We start from the raw sequence: 14,784 nt of genomic DNA, 5'->3' as shown, positions 1-14,784 counted from the left end.
TAGGTATAACGTTTTTGCCTTTAGTATAAGAGTTAATATCAACCATCAATTGTTGATGGTTTATATTAATTTCAGTTACATCACATTTATTCTATAATTATGTTTATTAAATTATGTGTTTTAGGGTTTAGGTTTTAGTTTTTTTTTTCTCCAGAATTTAGAGAGCTGTAATCTTTTTCATTTGTTATAATTTTTTCATCTTCATCTTTGACAATAAGAAATCTCTCTTCATCTATTTTTCCAATACTTCATTATTTATCACATTCTTGCATTCCGCACAACAATTGGTATCAGAGCAGGTTAGATCCGATCAGATTATCACTATTTGTTTTCTGGCAAGAAAGTATCTTCAATGAATCTGAAAATCAAAAAATTAACAGGGTGAAATAGTTTTGGTCTATGGCAGATTAAAATGCGAGTCTTGCTTAAACAACAAGGTGTCTAGGCACCATTGTCGAAGGAAAAGGCGAAGATAGTTGCATGTCCTACAAAGGAGTCTACCTCTGGTAAAATCACTACTAAGCTTGAGGTCTTGGAAGAGAAGGCACACTAAACGATTTTACTCTGTCTGACTGATGAAGTGATTACTGAGGTATCAGATGAAGATACCGCAATCGATCTGTGGTTAAAGTTAGAGCCTTGTAATGACAAAGTCACTAACTAACATGTTGTTATTGAAGCAACGTCTGTTCAGTCTTCGTATGCTTGAAGGTAAGTCTCTACGGCTGCTATATCACATAAAGACAGAGACACTGACTTGGAGAAGGACATTGCCTTGTAGTTAACGTTTCTCTACACCCTATTAATACATGTGTGTTGGATTCAGGGTGTTAATATCATATGAGTCCAAACAAAAAATGGTTCGATACCTATGAAGATTATGATGGTGTAAACGTTGTCATGGAAAATAATGTCATATGTAGAACGGTGGGTATTGGGACTATCAAAATTCTGACTGATGATGATAAAATACGAACCCTAACTGGCGTTCGGCATGTTCCTCAACTGAAGAACTTAATATCTTTAGGCATTTAGATGCTAAATGTTTCAAATTTAACGGTAAAGAATAACAATTGTGCATCAGTAAAGGTTCAAAAATAATACTGAAAGATATCAAACAGAATATCTTATATATAGTACTTCAAGGTAAGACGCTATTATGTTCCGCTGCGGTCGCATCCAAATCTGTGAATCGGTACCCTGATGTTACCAAGTTGTGGCATATGCGACTTAGACATATGGGGAGAGGGAGATACAAATTTTGTTCAAACGGGATCTTCTATCTGCCACAAGGTTACCAACTTTGAGTTGGGTGAACACTGCACTTTCGAGAAAAAACATCATAGTAAATAGTAAGTTGAATAAGGGAGTTCAAAAAACTAAAAACACACTTAATTATATCCACTCTGAATGCTGGCTAGTTAATCTAGCCTCGTATAAATTTTAGTTTCCGCAATTATATATATTTTTTCAATTTGTGTAATTACGAAGTTAGGGGTAATAGTTATTTTGATAAATTAAATATTTTATAAAATGTGAGATAAACCGCTCAAAGATGAAGCTTACTGAAGAAGCTAATAACTATCATTCAGAGAGAGAGAGAAAGTTGCAGAAATGGAAGAAGCGGTTATTGAAATGCCTTCATCATTCTATTTGTTCAGTCTTCTCCTCCATGGAATATTCCGATGATGGCGGTGACGGAAACACCGCTGTTTCCACCAATCCATCATGCTCTGTCCGGCCCCGAGGCAGAGAACCTATCGAAAATGAAGTTTCGATATTATCCGGTGAGTTTGAATGAAGAATCTCAGTTTTGACGACACTATTTTGAGGTTACTTAGAGTTTAGGGCAACGTGTTTGATTAATTTGGAGTCTAATACTCGAAATCCGTAGCAGATAGTAGTTTGTATATCTTCCTATAACTCTCTTCTGCATTCATGGAATAAAATCCAGATGATCAGCTCGCAACCTTTAATTTCCTATGTCTTGCGAAAGACATTTCATGCCTGCATTATATATAGTGTGATGATGAAAGTGGAGTGGTAACACAATTCTGATTTAGCTATAGGGATACAACTTGACCTAATTTGAAGAATCCCAACAAATTAGCGATGGAGCAATGTCCATGCTTGCCTGTTGAACTCTGCATCTGCTTATAAATCTTCTAACATTGTTCATCTCTGCTATGCACATGTTTGACGAATTTGGATATGGATTTGGTATTTGCTGGTATACTGGTATATATTGAGAATCATCACAAGGAAGGAAGGAAGGAAGGAAGAGGTGGATGAATTCCTTGTAATTTTACCTGTCTGAAAATTTTATGTTAGACATTTAATATAGGTTTTATTAGGAAGGGTGCTATGAATTCGTTATGCCCGATCAAGGCTTCTTTCGTTGGTTGTTCCTAATTGGACTATCACTTTTTCCTTTAATTTTCTAGCTTCTTTCATTATTGAAAACACAGCATGTATTTTCTTATCTTTATACCAACAAATTAGCAATGGAGCAATGTCCATGCTCGCCTGTTGGACTCTGCATTTGTGCAACATTATATGTTCAACACCAACCAATAGGTTTCTTACATGTGAGTAACTCGGTGAGTCCCCATGTATTATTTTGTTAAAGAGCTAATAATTCTGGGTTGATTGCTTGAACCCCTTCATTATTCAAGCTGACCTGCTTCAAATTAAGAGGCTTGCTTAGAAGAATTATTGCCCATTTGCTTCTCATATCTGATCGTCAAGGTATTTTTTTAGTGGCTGGAATATGTTCCCGGGTATATTATATCTATCTTTTTCAAAAGGTCTTTAAGAATAACTAGTACTATAATGTTTTTGTTAATATTGTGATAAATATATTCCCACATCGATATATTTACGTATTAAGCTTATGAATATATTAATTAGAACTGATATTGTGTTTGCCGGGCTCGGTAATGCGGGCTTGTAACCTATATGGGGGCATTAAGGTAATTGGGTCTATGGTGTTATATAGGCTTAAATGAGTAGGTGCATGAGACCTACCTAGTTAATGCGAGGCTTACTTGAGTAGATTTGGGGTTTGTTTACCTCCTACCCAATTAATGCATATCCAATTCACAATTATCTGCCGGGCTTGGTAGTGTGGGCCTGTAACCCATATGGGGGCGTTAGGATTATTGGATAGCAACAATAATTTTTGCAAAATTATTGTTTTAATATGGCATTCCTTCTTCTTTATGGTTCCTTATTGATGAAGGTATTTCTCTTCAACTCCATGTTTTATTTAGTAATGAGTTATTAGCTGTAAATTATGACTAAATATATTAATCAAAAGTCATATAGATTTAGATTGAGGTAATAATAATGTGGCATATTTTGAGATTAAGATTTCCTGGGATTATTGTAATAATAAACTATTGCGAGGCTTAATTGAGTAGATTTGGGGTTTCTTTCAATTTTATTAAGGGATGAGTATTTTTTATTTGATGTATAAACTTATAAAATCAGTTTTATCTTGATCAGATGTGTGGGTGGCGGACATAGAAGACGAGTACAAAAGTTCATATTTTGATGGTTCCGTATTTCTCAGTTACTTCTTGAGAAAGGTATTTCTCTTCAACTCGGATTTATGTCTTGTGTTTTATTAAAGAGTGTGTTACTAAGGGTAAATTATGACTTAATATATTGTTAATATTGTGATAAATATATTCCCACATCGATATATTTAGATATTAAGCTTATGAATATATTAATTAGAACTGATATTATATTTGCCGGGCTTTGGTAATGCGGGCCTGTAACCCATATGGGGGCATTAAGGTTATTGGATGGCTGGCGCTGAGCTTAGTTGAGTAAATACCCAACTAATGCGAGGTTTAATTGAGTAGATTTGGGGTTTCTTTTACCTCCTACCCAATTAATGCGTTTCAGTTGACAATTATCTGCCGGGCTTGGTAATGCGGGCCTGTAACCCATATGGGGGGCATTAGGATTATTGGATAGCAACAATTTTTTTTTTTAATTTTGCAATTGATTCATAAACTCACACCAAAGATTTGATTTTCTTTTTTTTTGTAACCCATATGTTTGATGATATTTTAGACTTGTACTCGAATTGCAACAATGACCTTCCTTCAAGAATTCTTCTTGGTGGTTCCTTATTGAGGAAGGTATTTCTCTTCAACTCCCTGTTTTATTTAGGGATGAGTTATTAGCGGTAAATTATGACTAAATATATTAATCAAAAGTCATATAGATTTAGATTGAGATAATAATAATGTGGCATATTTTGAGATTAAGATTTCCCCTGGATTTGGACCCTTTATCTTAGGTTTATTGATGACTATAATTCATAGCCAATGCTAAGCAATACTTATATCTTGTTAAACTTTAAAGATTATCAGAAGCTAAGTGTGTGTCTGTAACCCAAATAGGGGTATTAAGATTATTGTATTGCATATCGAAGGCTTTAGAGGAGTCGATGGGTTAATGCTTTGACAGGAGTTCTGATTCTGCTTATAAAATTTAGAATAATGATTCTTCATAGTTCCTTATTGAGAAAGGTATTTCTTTTCAAACTCCATGTCTTGTGTTTGTAAAAAATTAAGGGTAAACTATGACTTAATATATTGATCGATAATGATAAATTCCATATCAATATATTTAATGTTTTTAATACAATTGATTAGAAGATATTTTTTAATTTATTAGTTCTTCCTGTCCATGGAATGTTTGGAAATTGCTTGGAGAGGAGAATTTTCTAATAGACCAGAAAGTGAAAAGGAATGAAGTGAGAGATGAGATCGAGGGGCTTGGAGGGACATGGTAAGTTATTTCTGTTTATTTCAATCTTGTGTGTTATTGAGGGATAAATTATGAGTAAATATATTGATCAAAAGTCATATAGTTTTAGAATGGGTTAAAATTGTATCATTTTGAGATAAAGCATAAAATTGAAGGACAAAATGTTTATGACTGCACCAGCCAGGAATTGAACCCGGGTCTGTACCGTGGCAGAGTACTATTCTACCACTAGACCACTAGTGCTTGTATTAATATTATTTAAATGCGTCTAATAAACAGTTTCTGTCGCACCAATAAAGATACAACTTTTTTATTTTTATTGGTTTTGGAAAATTAGGGTTTATTCTGGTCATATCATTATGTTTATCTGCATTTATCAAGATTTTTTTTTGTGTATAAATATCTTGGTTGTATAGTGATAAATTCCCACATTGATATATTTAAGGTTAATGGTTTCCTCAAACAATAATAGTATGTTAATGCTTTTTTAGTTGGTGATCCTCAAACTAGAACATTTGATATAAAGCATGTTGGCTAAATGATTATCACAAATAATTTTCTTTATTAAAAAAAAACAAATTGTTGTCTGGAATTGAAAACTGACTAGGCAGCCTTCTCTCTTGCAAATAAGTTTAGTCTACAAATGGTACTAAAAAAGAAGTTCATTTCAATTTTAGTTTGACGATTTTCTAATGGATCATGACTGAGTCTCTCTATGTTTGTGTGGATTTAATCCAATTTGCTCCTTTATTCGGAAGTTAATATGATTGTAAGCTATTTTGTTTATATCTATCTGCTATTTTTTCAATAGTTGATGTATCTATTTGTTTTTTTATCATAGCTGGATCACATCAGTTTTCCCTTGTTGAAAATCCATACATAACAAATTTTACCTTATATTTGTCTCGTTTGTTCAACAACAACCAATAGGTTCTTATGTTTGAGTAACTCAGTGATTTCCCATGTATTATTTTGTTTAAAATCTAATAATTCTGTGTTCATTGCTTGAAACCAGTCCTTATTCAAGCTCGCCTGCTTCAAATTAAGAGTCTCAAATGAATTATTTACACTGAATCATGATAGATTTGAGGTGTTTGCTCCTCCTATTTGATCATTGAGTAGCATCAACTTGACTAACTTTTTTTGTATCTTGCTTTGTTTAACCAAACATATTAAACTACTAAACATCATCCTAATAAACTCTTTATCCTATTCATTTGACTAAATAATCTCATATCAATAATGATTATAATCAACTTATTCTTACCGTTTTTTAAGTTTTATCAAAATTAAAATTAATTATGTTTGTTTATCTTTTTTAACTCTGTATTCATGGAATAAAATCTTGCAAAAGACATTTCGGCATAATATGTTTTCCATCATCTTTCTTGATTTTAGAATCTTAATTCTATGTTCTAGTAATCTCTAGCAAATTATTTCATGCTATAATAGACCTCTGGAGCTATACATCTATCTTTTTGAAAGAGCCTTTATTTAACATAAGTAGTCCTATAATGTTTTTGTTAATATTGTGATAAATATATTCCCACATCGATATATTTACATATTAAGCTTATGAATATATTCATTAGAACTGATATTGAATTTGCCGGGCTTGGTAATGCGGGCTTGTAACCCATATGGGGGCATTAAAGTTATTGGATAACTGATGCATCAGCTCACCTATATGGGGGCATTAAGGTTATGGAGTAGATTTGAGGTTTGTTATACCTCCTACCCAATTAATCCGTATCATGCAACAATTATTTTTTGCAAAATTATTTTAGACTTGTACCCACATTGCAACAATGACCTTCCTTCAAGAATTCTTTTTGATGGTTCCTTATTGAGGAAAGTATTTTCTCTTCAACTCCCTGTTATTAGCGGTAAATTATGACTAAATATATTGATCAAAAGTCATATAGACCACTAGTGCTATAAGAGTTCCTACAAAATATTAGTTGAATTTTTATGGTGACATTTAATATAGGTTTTATTAGGAAGGGTGTTATGAATTTCCACATTAATATGTTAGAATCTTAATCTTATGGATATATTGGATTAGAGTTAACCCCGATCAAGTCCTCTTTGGTTGTTTCTAATTGGATTACTTTCTAGCTTCTTTCATTATTAAAAACACATGTATTTTCTTGTCTTTATTGAGGGATGGGTCTTTTTTGTTTGATGTGGGTAACATTGTTATGTATAAACTTATAAAACCAGTTTTATCATGATCAGGGCACAGAAAACGAGTACCAGTCACCAAACATGAATGGAATGTTTGGAAACTGTTTGAAGTCTTGGAGAGTTTTCAAGTAGACCCGAGAATGGGAGGAGGAAGAAGCTTGGAGGGACATGGTAAGGTATGTTCAATAATTTATGTATCTATTTGGTGTTTTTATCCTTGCTGGAATTTAACTAAGTTATAAGGCAAACATCAATTTGACCTTACTGAAAATCCATACATAGAGATTTTCACATAGGAAGGTCATTTTTCTTGAAATTTGGTACAACAATCATACATTTGTAAACAGACAAGATAAATTGTCATTTTAAAAACACAGACTATGTGGTCAAGATGAAATTTGTTTTCCATTCTATCTCCTTCTTTCAAATAAACTGGTACACAAGTTCAAATCAGACCGTAAACAAAAGCCATGGAATTAGATTTAGCTTCAAAGAATATCTTTTTCAGGATCTTTTAACATTGTTCATATCTTCAAGAAATGATTTAATCTTCATAAATTTACTCCTGCAACATTTGAGTAATTCAGTGAGTCCCCATGTATTATTTTGTTTTAAGAGATAATAATTCTGGGTTGATTGCTTGAGCTCATTCATTATTCAAGCTGGCATGCTTCAAATTAAGAGGCTCATAAGAATTATTGATCCTTGTATTAATAATAATATAATTTGTATCTGTAAAATCATAAAAGGAGGATTATATTTTAAATGAGTAGCATTAAAATGCCCACGTTTCGGATCAATTGTCACATTGGAAGAAATATTTTCATATTCTGGAAGATTTTTCAGCTTCTGTAGATGGAGAAGGAAGAAAGACTAAATATATGGATGAAAAGTCATATAGTCTCTATGGGGCCTTCTTCTTGAAGGTTCCATATCTCCTCATTTCTTTATTTCTCTTCAATTCCTTGTATGTTTAATTTTAGACCGAATGATTCTAGTTAAAAAAAATAATGCTAGTTTCTCCAAAATTAAACTCTTTTTAAAAAAACCTACACGTTATATGTGTCATATTTTGAGATCAAGATCTCACAAAATTTCAAACCCATTGAACATTCTGCTACTAGACTACTAGTGTTATATGTATAACATAAATGTTGTTACATATGCTAGTCATTAACTTCACATATTATCATAAGCTAAGTGCAACACTCAAGGTATGTTAAGGTAGAGAGAACATAAATTAATTAGAAAAACCCTAAGAGTTCATATGGTGCCCTTTACTGGTTTTATTTTAATATGAGAATATATAATAATGAGGAAACACCGGTGCTCTGTCCATGCTCGCGTGTTGGATTCTGCATCTGCTTATAAATCTTTTAACATTGTTCATCTCTGCAAGAAATGATTTATTATTTGTTGTATGCACATGTTTTACGAATTTGGATATGGATTTAGTATTTGCTGGTATATTGGTATTGAGAATCATCAGAAAGAATAGGTGGATGAATTCCTTATAATTACCTGTTTGAAAATTGTATGGTGACATTTAATATAGGTTTTATTAGGAAGGGTGCTATGAATTTCCACATCAATATGTTAGAATCTTAATCATATGGATATATTGGATTAGAGTTAGTCCCTGGATTATCACATTTTCCTTTAATTTTCTAGCTTCTTTCATTATTAAAAACACAACATGTATTTTCTTGTCTTTATTGAGGGATGAGTATTTTTTGTTTGATGTGTCTAACATTGTTATCTATAAACTTATAGAGAAAACCAATTTAATCATGATCAGATATGTGGGTACAGAAAGGGTACAGAAAACGAGTACCAGCCACTAAACATGAATGGAATGTTTGGAAACTGCTTGAAAGTCTTGGAGAGTTTTCGAGTAGACCCGAGAGTGGGAGGAGGAATGAGCTTGGAGGGACATGGTAATGTATTTTTCTTGATCTTTTTTCAATAGTTTAAGTATCTATTTAGTCTTTTTATCCTTGCTGGAATTTAACCAAGTTATAAGGCAAACATTAATTTGCACCTTACTGAAAATCCATACATAGAGATTTTCACATAGCAAAAAGGTCAATTTTTTCTTGAAGGGTGTCCATAATTGAAAACAAATGCTAAGCATAACATAGAAATAAAATAAACAAAGTTTACAAGATATTATCAATTACTGCAGAAATTTTATATAGGTATACAAGTATCACAATTGTCTCTTGCATAATATGTGTTTATATATATGCGTACAAGTACCGCAGTAAATGGTTAAATTTATGAATATAATTGATTAGAAGTAAATTTAAGGTTTATGAATTGTTGATGCTTCTACATTTGTAGTTGATTTGAAGATCAGGTGCGCCCAAATTTTCACATCTATTGCCATATAATGTTATTAGCAATTCAATCACGAATTTAAAATAGATCAAGGTAGGTTCTTTGTTAACAAAAAGAAGAAAAAAAAAATCTAGATGGATAATATACTTTTTTCTTTTGGAAAACTAGTTCTTGACATGTCATTATTTTAATTTGCATATATAAAAAAAATGTTTTTGTGTATAAATCTTGACTTGCACAGTGATAAATTCCTATATTGATGTATTTATGGGTTAAGTTTAAGAATATATATTACTATTATTGGATTTTTGGTGGTTCTATGATGGTTGGTATAGATTTGGGGTGCTGGTAAAGGTTAATGGTTTCCTGTAACAAGAATAGTAAGATTTAATACTCTTTTAGCAGGTGATTTTAATCGAAAGGGTGATAATGAGTTAATAGTTCTCACAATATTGATATATTAGAAACTTAATCCTATGAATATAATGGATTAGAACAGTGAAAAAAAGTGTTATCTGTTGGTCTGGTTGGTGTATAAGTGTAAACCGTTGTTCTTTGTTGATTTTTTTGCAACAGTTAGAAACTCAATTTGAGAAAAAGGTAAAAATTGTGAGAACATATAAAGGTTCAGAATTTATAAGTAATCCTTTTCTAAATCAAAAGGATCTTACATCTTGCACTTCCAAAATGCCTCTTAAGCTCTGAACCTTTTGGATTTTGGTTTCACTCACCTTATTAACAGACTTCATGAAGTCTGGGATTATTGTATCGAGAGAGAGACTAGCATATGATCTTGACAATGACAGAATTATTGTATCGAGAGAGATGTTGTCTTTCACGAGCATATCTTTCCTTTTGATAAATTATGTTTTGCCATATAATGTTATTTGTAGATTAGCAATTCAATCGTCAATTTAAATATATCAAGGTATGTTGTTTGTTAACAAAAAGAAGATAAAAATAGGCGCTCTCTTTATATGTGTGGATTCAATGATCCATTTGCTCCTTCAGTCCAAAGTTTATGTACAAAGCTACTGCTAAAATTTTGTTTATATATATATATATATATATTATTTTTTCAATAGTTTATATAGTTATTTGGTCTTTTTATTCCTGCTGAAATTGAATCAAGTTAAGGCGAAAACAATTTGCTCCTTACTTCAATTCTTATATAAGATTTTTTTTATATATATTTATTTAAAAAGCTAGAATGACACACCGCCATGACTTTCACTTTCATTTAAGACATTTAAGGTGTTCTAAGAAATAGTCGAACCCGTGATGTTTGTTCTCTTATAAATCACTTTTGTCACTTAAACTAACTTAGTGGTTAACATAACAAAAATGACAAACACTTACCTTACCCGACAAGATAATTTGTCATGTTAATCTGCATTTATCAAGATTTGATGGTGTAAAAACTTGTTTGTCAACTGATAAATTCCCACATTGATATTTCTAAAGGATAATCTTATAAATATAAATGATTAGAACTAAAGTTGCATTTGCTGGGTTTGATAGTGCGGGCCTGTAACCCATATGGGAGCATTAAGTTTATTGGATTGTTGATGCATGTATTATGGGGTAGACTTGAGGTGCTGATTCTCAATTGGATATTGGTTTTCTCCTACCCCTTTAAATTCGTAATGATGGGACAATAATTTTGTATTGGGGATGACTATTTTTTTTATGTATAGACTTTAAAACCATTACCAGGAAACAACATTAATATAGGTATTTTTTGGTATTCTTTATTATCTTCAGGTCCATATATATATATAACTTTTTTACTGTGGGATGAGTATTTTTTTTTTTGTTTATTATCTAAAAGTAAACCAATTTTATTATCATCAGATTGGTGAGGATAGAAAAAGATTATCAAAAGGTTTAGATCTTCTTGATGTTTTCTCCTGAACTTCTTGTTTTGTATTTTATTAGGAGTGTGTTATTAATGGTAAATTATGACTATAAATATTGATCAGGTGATATAGTTTTGTACTGTAGCAGGGTACTATTATTCGCGAGGAAGGTATGTCTCTTAATCTCCCTCCCTGTTTTGTGTTTTATTCAGGATGTTACTCGGTGAAAATTATAATTAAACATATTGATCAAAAGGTATATAATTTTATAAGCTAATTTTGAAGGGGGTTAAAAATGTGCTATATTTTGAGATTAAGATTTCTCTGATTAAGATCATATTTTAAAGAGGTTTATTGACTATCATAATTGAAAGCCAATTCTAACTTGCTAAGCAATAAGCATAACATAGAAATTTAAATAATCAATGTTTAGAAGGAGTTGTTACCAATTAATGAAGTATATTTGTAAATTTGTATTCTTGGTAAAGAAACAAACTTTAAAATGATTGCACCATCTAGGAATCGAACTCGAGGGGTCTGTATACTGTATATATATATATATATATTAGTTTGAAAGGTCCTTTGGATAATTGGGATTACATATTATTCTTATAAAAGCTGCTATGATAACCCACCAGGTAGCTGAAAGAGTCTTTAAATTCAATTGTCATTAAAATCATTCTAATTGAATTGAAGTGGTGGGATCCTACTAGTTTTCCAAAAATAAACCCTAGTTTTATAAGAAAATTGTTTCAACAGGATATATATAACTATGTTGGGTCAGATGGATAGTGGTTGTGGCGCCAATAATAGAATAGGTTTAATAGGTTTACCAGATTAACAATTCAATCGCTCATTTATAAATATATCAAGGTAAATTGTTTGTTTACTGGAAAATCTTTGGCATGCATAGTGATAAATATATTCCAATTTTTTTTTTTTTTTTAATTTTACGATTGATTCATGAACTCACACCAAAGATTTGATTTTCCTTTTTTTTTTGTAGGCATATATATATATATATATGTTTGATGATATTTTAGACTTGTACTCAAATTGCAACAATTGTTATAGTTTAAAAAAACAATTGTGTTGGATCGATGTACAGTTTCTGTCGCACCAATAGTAAATTATGTTTTGCCATATAATGTTATTAGAAGATTAGCAATTCAATAGCTCATTTAAATATACCAAGGTAGATTGTTTGATATCAGAATGAAAATATATGTAGGTAGATACTAGATATTGACATCATTTTAATTTTTTTTTTTATTTTGGAAAACTAGGATATATTCTGGACATATCATCATTTAAATATGTAAATTTGATTTTTGTGTAGAAATCTTGGCTGCTTAATAATAAATTCCGACACCTCTATGGATGGTACTGGTCTTGTTTGGTTGTTGTTAAGTGACATCAAAGTTGTTTATAAACAGTTATTGTTACCTCTGTGCTAATTCATAGGGTACTTATTTGACAATCAAAAATTTTAAAGGATTTTGATAAATAAATTCCTACATCGATGCATGCAATGGTTAATTTTATGAATATCAATGATTAGAACTAAATTTAAGGTTAATGGATAGTTGTTATGGCGCCAATAATAGAATATGTTTACCAGATTGACAATTTAAAGGTTTAGCTTATGAATATGATTGATTAGAACTAATGTTATGGTGATGCAAGTATGATGAGTAGATTTGAGGTGTTTATATTTGTAGTCATGTGTGTGTGTTAGACAAAGATTTGGAGTATGATGATATTGAGATATGGTGACATTTTAATATAGATTTTAGTAGAAACTAGAAAGGGTGCTATGAATTTCTACATCGTTATTTTAGAATCTTAATCCTATGTTCTGATAATCTCTCGCAATATATTTCATGCTATAATAGCATCATCAACATATGAGAATAAGGATGATACACTGTTTATTTCATTACAAACTGACAATGATCAGTCTCAGTGTCATTTATGTGCAAAAGATAGTGATGCGGTGCGAGTCGAAGAGGCGTTTATGCGAAAGTTGCAGCATCCGAAAATATCTCGCAAGTGTCAGATTTCGACGATTGCCTAGTGTTTTTCGGGCGGAAACGTTTAGGGGCTCAAAATCGCATTTTTAATAGTTTCGGGTGTTTTTTTGCAATTTATTAAAAGTTTTTTATTTTTTTGCAAGCTAGGGTTTGAGTATTTAAAAGAATCTTAAAACACTTTGTGAGGGGAAGATTATTAATCAGAAAACGAGGTTTCCTCAATATCTATCAACTTTCGGTATTCGTAAGAATCAACGAATCTTGATAAAGGTTCATCCTAGCCACGCACGCTGCATCAGTTGGTATCAGTTTCCAGTCGACCCTGAGGTATGCCGCCCCGAAGACAGCCGCGCAACCCTACCCCTGGTGCTGATGATGGTGACCTTGTTGAGTTGCGACGTGAAAACGCTGAGTTTCGCCGTGATAACGACGATTTGAGGCGGCAGGTTGAATGGTTGACGCAACGGATGGATGCATCTATGCACATGCACCACCCTGAAGATGATGTTACGGTGACAGATGAAAACCCTCTCGGTGGTCTTCGGAATCGATCCCCTGAACGCCCCAATCATCGCTGGGAGCAGGCTTTCAGGGTGGACATCCCTAAGTTCGATGGTAGTCTACCACCGGAAGAGTTTATTGATTGGCTTTCTCAGGTTGAAGAGATTCTGGATTTCAAGGAAGTTCCTGCAGATCGTCGTGTACCCCTTGTTACGATCCGCTTACATGATCGTGCACAAGCATGGTGGCAGCAGTTGAAACAGACACGTGTTCGTCTAGGTAAGGCAAAGCTCACGAATTGGGACAAATTCAGGAAGCATATTAGGGCTGCGTTTCTACCATATAATTACGAACGTAACCTGTACCAGCGGTTCCAGAATCTTCGTCAGGGTTCTCGTTCCGTGGATGACTATTCCACTGAGTTTTACACCTTTGTGGCTCGTGTTGACCTGTCTGAGTCCCCTCTCCAGTTGGTTTCTCGCTATATTGGTGGCCTTCGCCTCCAGTTGCAGGATATTTTGAATATGTTTGATCCCTTGACTGTTTCTGAGGCACATCAGCGTGCTTCACAGGCTGAGAAACAGCTAGCCAGGCGCGGTTCGGGTAGCTTTGGAAAACAGGGTGTCCCCACTAGTGGCATTGGTTCTTCTTCCCAGCCCATCCCACCCCAGCCCCCCCTCGCGGCACTACAGCCCCCGCAGGGACGTCCCGGTGGCTTGCGTTGTTTCAATTGTGGTGAAGTTGGCCATCGCCAAGCAGAGTGTCGCAACCCAAAGTCCACCAATCGTGGTCTTTTTACTGAGGTGGATGATCCTGACTCTGCTCTTCCTTCAGATTCAGCCCCAGTGTATGATGTTTATGATGATGAGGCAGCGGAGGAGTATGTTTCTGGTGATGTTGGCCCCCTTTTGGTGATTCGTCGATCATGTTTAACCCCTCGTGCTCCTGACAACGAGTGGTTACGCAATAATCTGTTCCATTCCACTTGTACCATCGGTGGCAAAGTTTGCACCTTCATCATTGATGCTGGGAGTTGTGAGAATGTGATTTCTGAGGTTGCAGTTTCGAAGCTGGGT

The 14,784-nt window shown here is 33.1% G+C and overlaps 2 protein-coding genes across 5 annotated transcripts in view; both read left to right on the top strand.

Moving 5' to 3' along the window:
* The window catches only part of LOC124931814, a 36,942-nt gene extending 25,593 nt beyond the window's left edge, over window positions 1-11,349 (top strand). The window contains exon 4 of one of the 2 annotated variants that reach the window (XR_007098718.1): window positions 11,323-11,349. Coding sequence is in view for 1 of the 2 variants with exons in the window: in XM_047472384.1 (XP_047328340.1) it covers window positions 2,023-2,058 (36 nt within the window). In the remaining variant the exon portion in view is untranslated. Of the gene's footprint in view, window positions 1-2,022; window positions 2,391-11,322 lie in introns of those variants that run through there. The other variant, XM_047472384.1, reaches the window with a different exon arrangement.
* LOC124931815 lies at window positions 3,575-9,110 on the top strand. Of its 3 annotated transcripts, none has more exons than XM_047472388.1 (4): window positions 3,575-3,590; window positions 4,696-4,809; window positions 7,027-7,151; window positions 8,774-9,110. In XM_047472388.1, the coding sequence occupies exons 2-4, from the start codon at window positions 4,782-4,784 to the stop codon at window positions 8,942-8,944; spliced, it is 324 nt and encodes a 107-aa protein (XP_047328344.1). In that variant the 5' UTR covers window positions 3,575-3,590; window positions 4,696-4,781; the 3' UTR covers window positions 8,945-9,110. The 3 variants fall into 3 exon arrangements, with proteins under 3 accessions (XP_047328344.1, XP_047328345.1, XP_047328342.1); XM_047472389.1 differs by lacking the exon at window positions 3,575-3,590 and adding an exon at window positions 4,102-4,154 and having other exon boundaries at window positions 7,027-7,146; XM_047472386.1 differs by lacking the exon at window positions 3,575-3,590 and adding an exon at window positions 4,102-4,154.
* Window positions 11,350-14,784: the final 3,435 nt, after the last annotated feature.

This window comes from Impatiens glandulifera, chromosome 3, assembly GCF_907164915.1.
Source record: "Impatiens glandulifera chromosome 3, dImpGla2.1, whole genome shotgun sequence".
NCBI classification, from domain to species: domain Eukaryota; kingdom Viridiplantae; phylum Streptophyta; class Magnoliopsida; order Ericales; family Balsaminaceae; genus Impatiens; species Impatiens glandulifera.
Note: the sequence above shows the minus strand (reverse complement) of the source record. Positions and strands in the feature narration are given on the sequence as shown.

Bases quoted from the DNA above. Each gene is read 5' to 3' on its own strand.
- LOC124931815 (XM_047472388.1), top strand. From the start codon at position 4,782: ATGAGATCGAGGGGCTTGGAGGGACATG. The intron at 4,810-7,026 runs GTAAGTTATTTC...TATCATGATCAG, and splicing joins GAGGGGCTTGGAGGGACATG to GGCACAGAAAACGAGTACCA. The intron at 7,152-8,773 runs GTATGTTCAATA...AATCATGATCAG, and splicing joins GCTTGGAGGGACATGGTAAG to ATATGTGGGTACAGAAAGGG.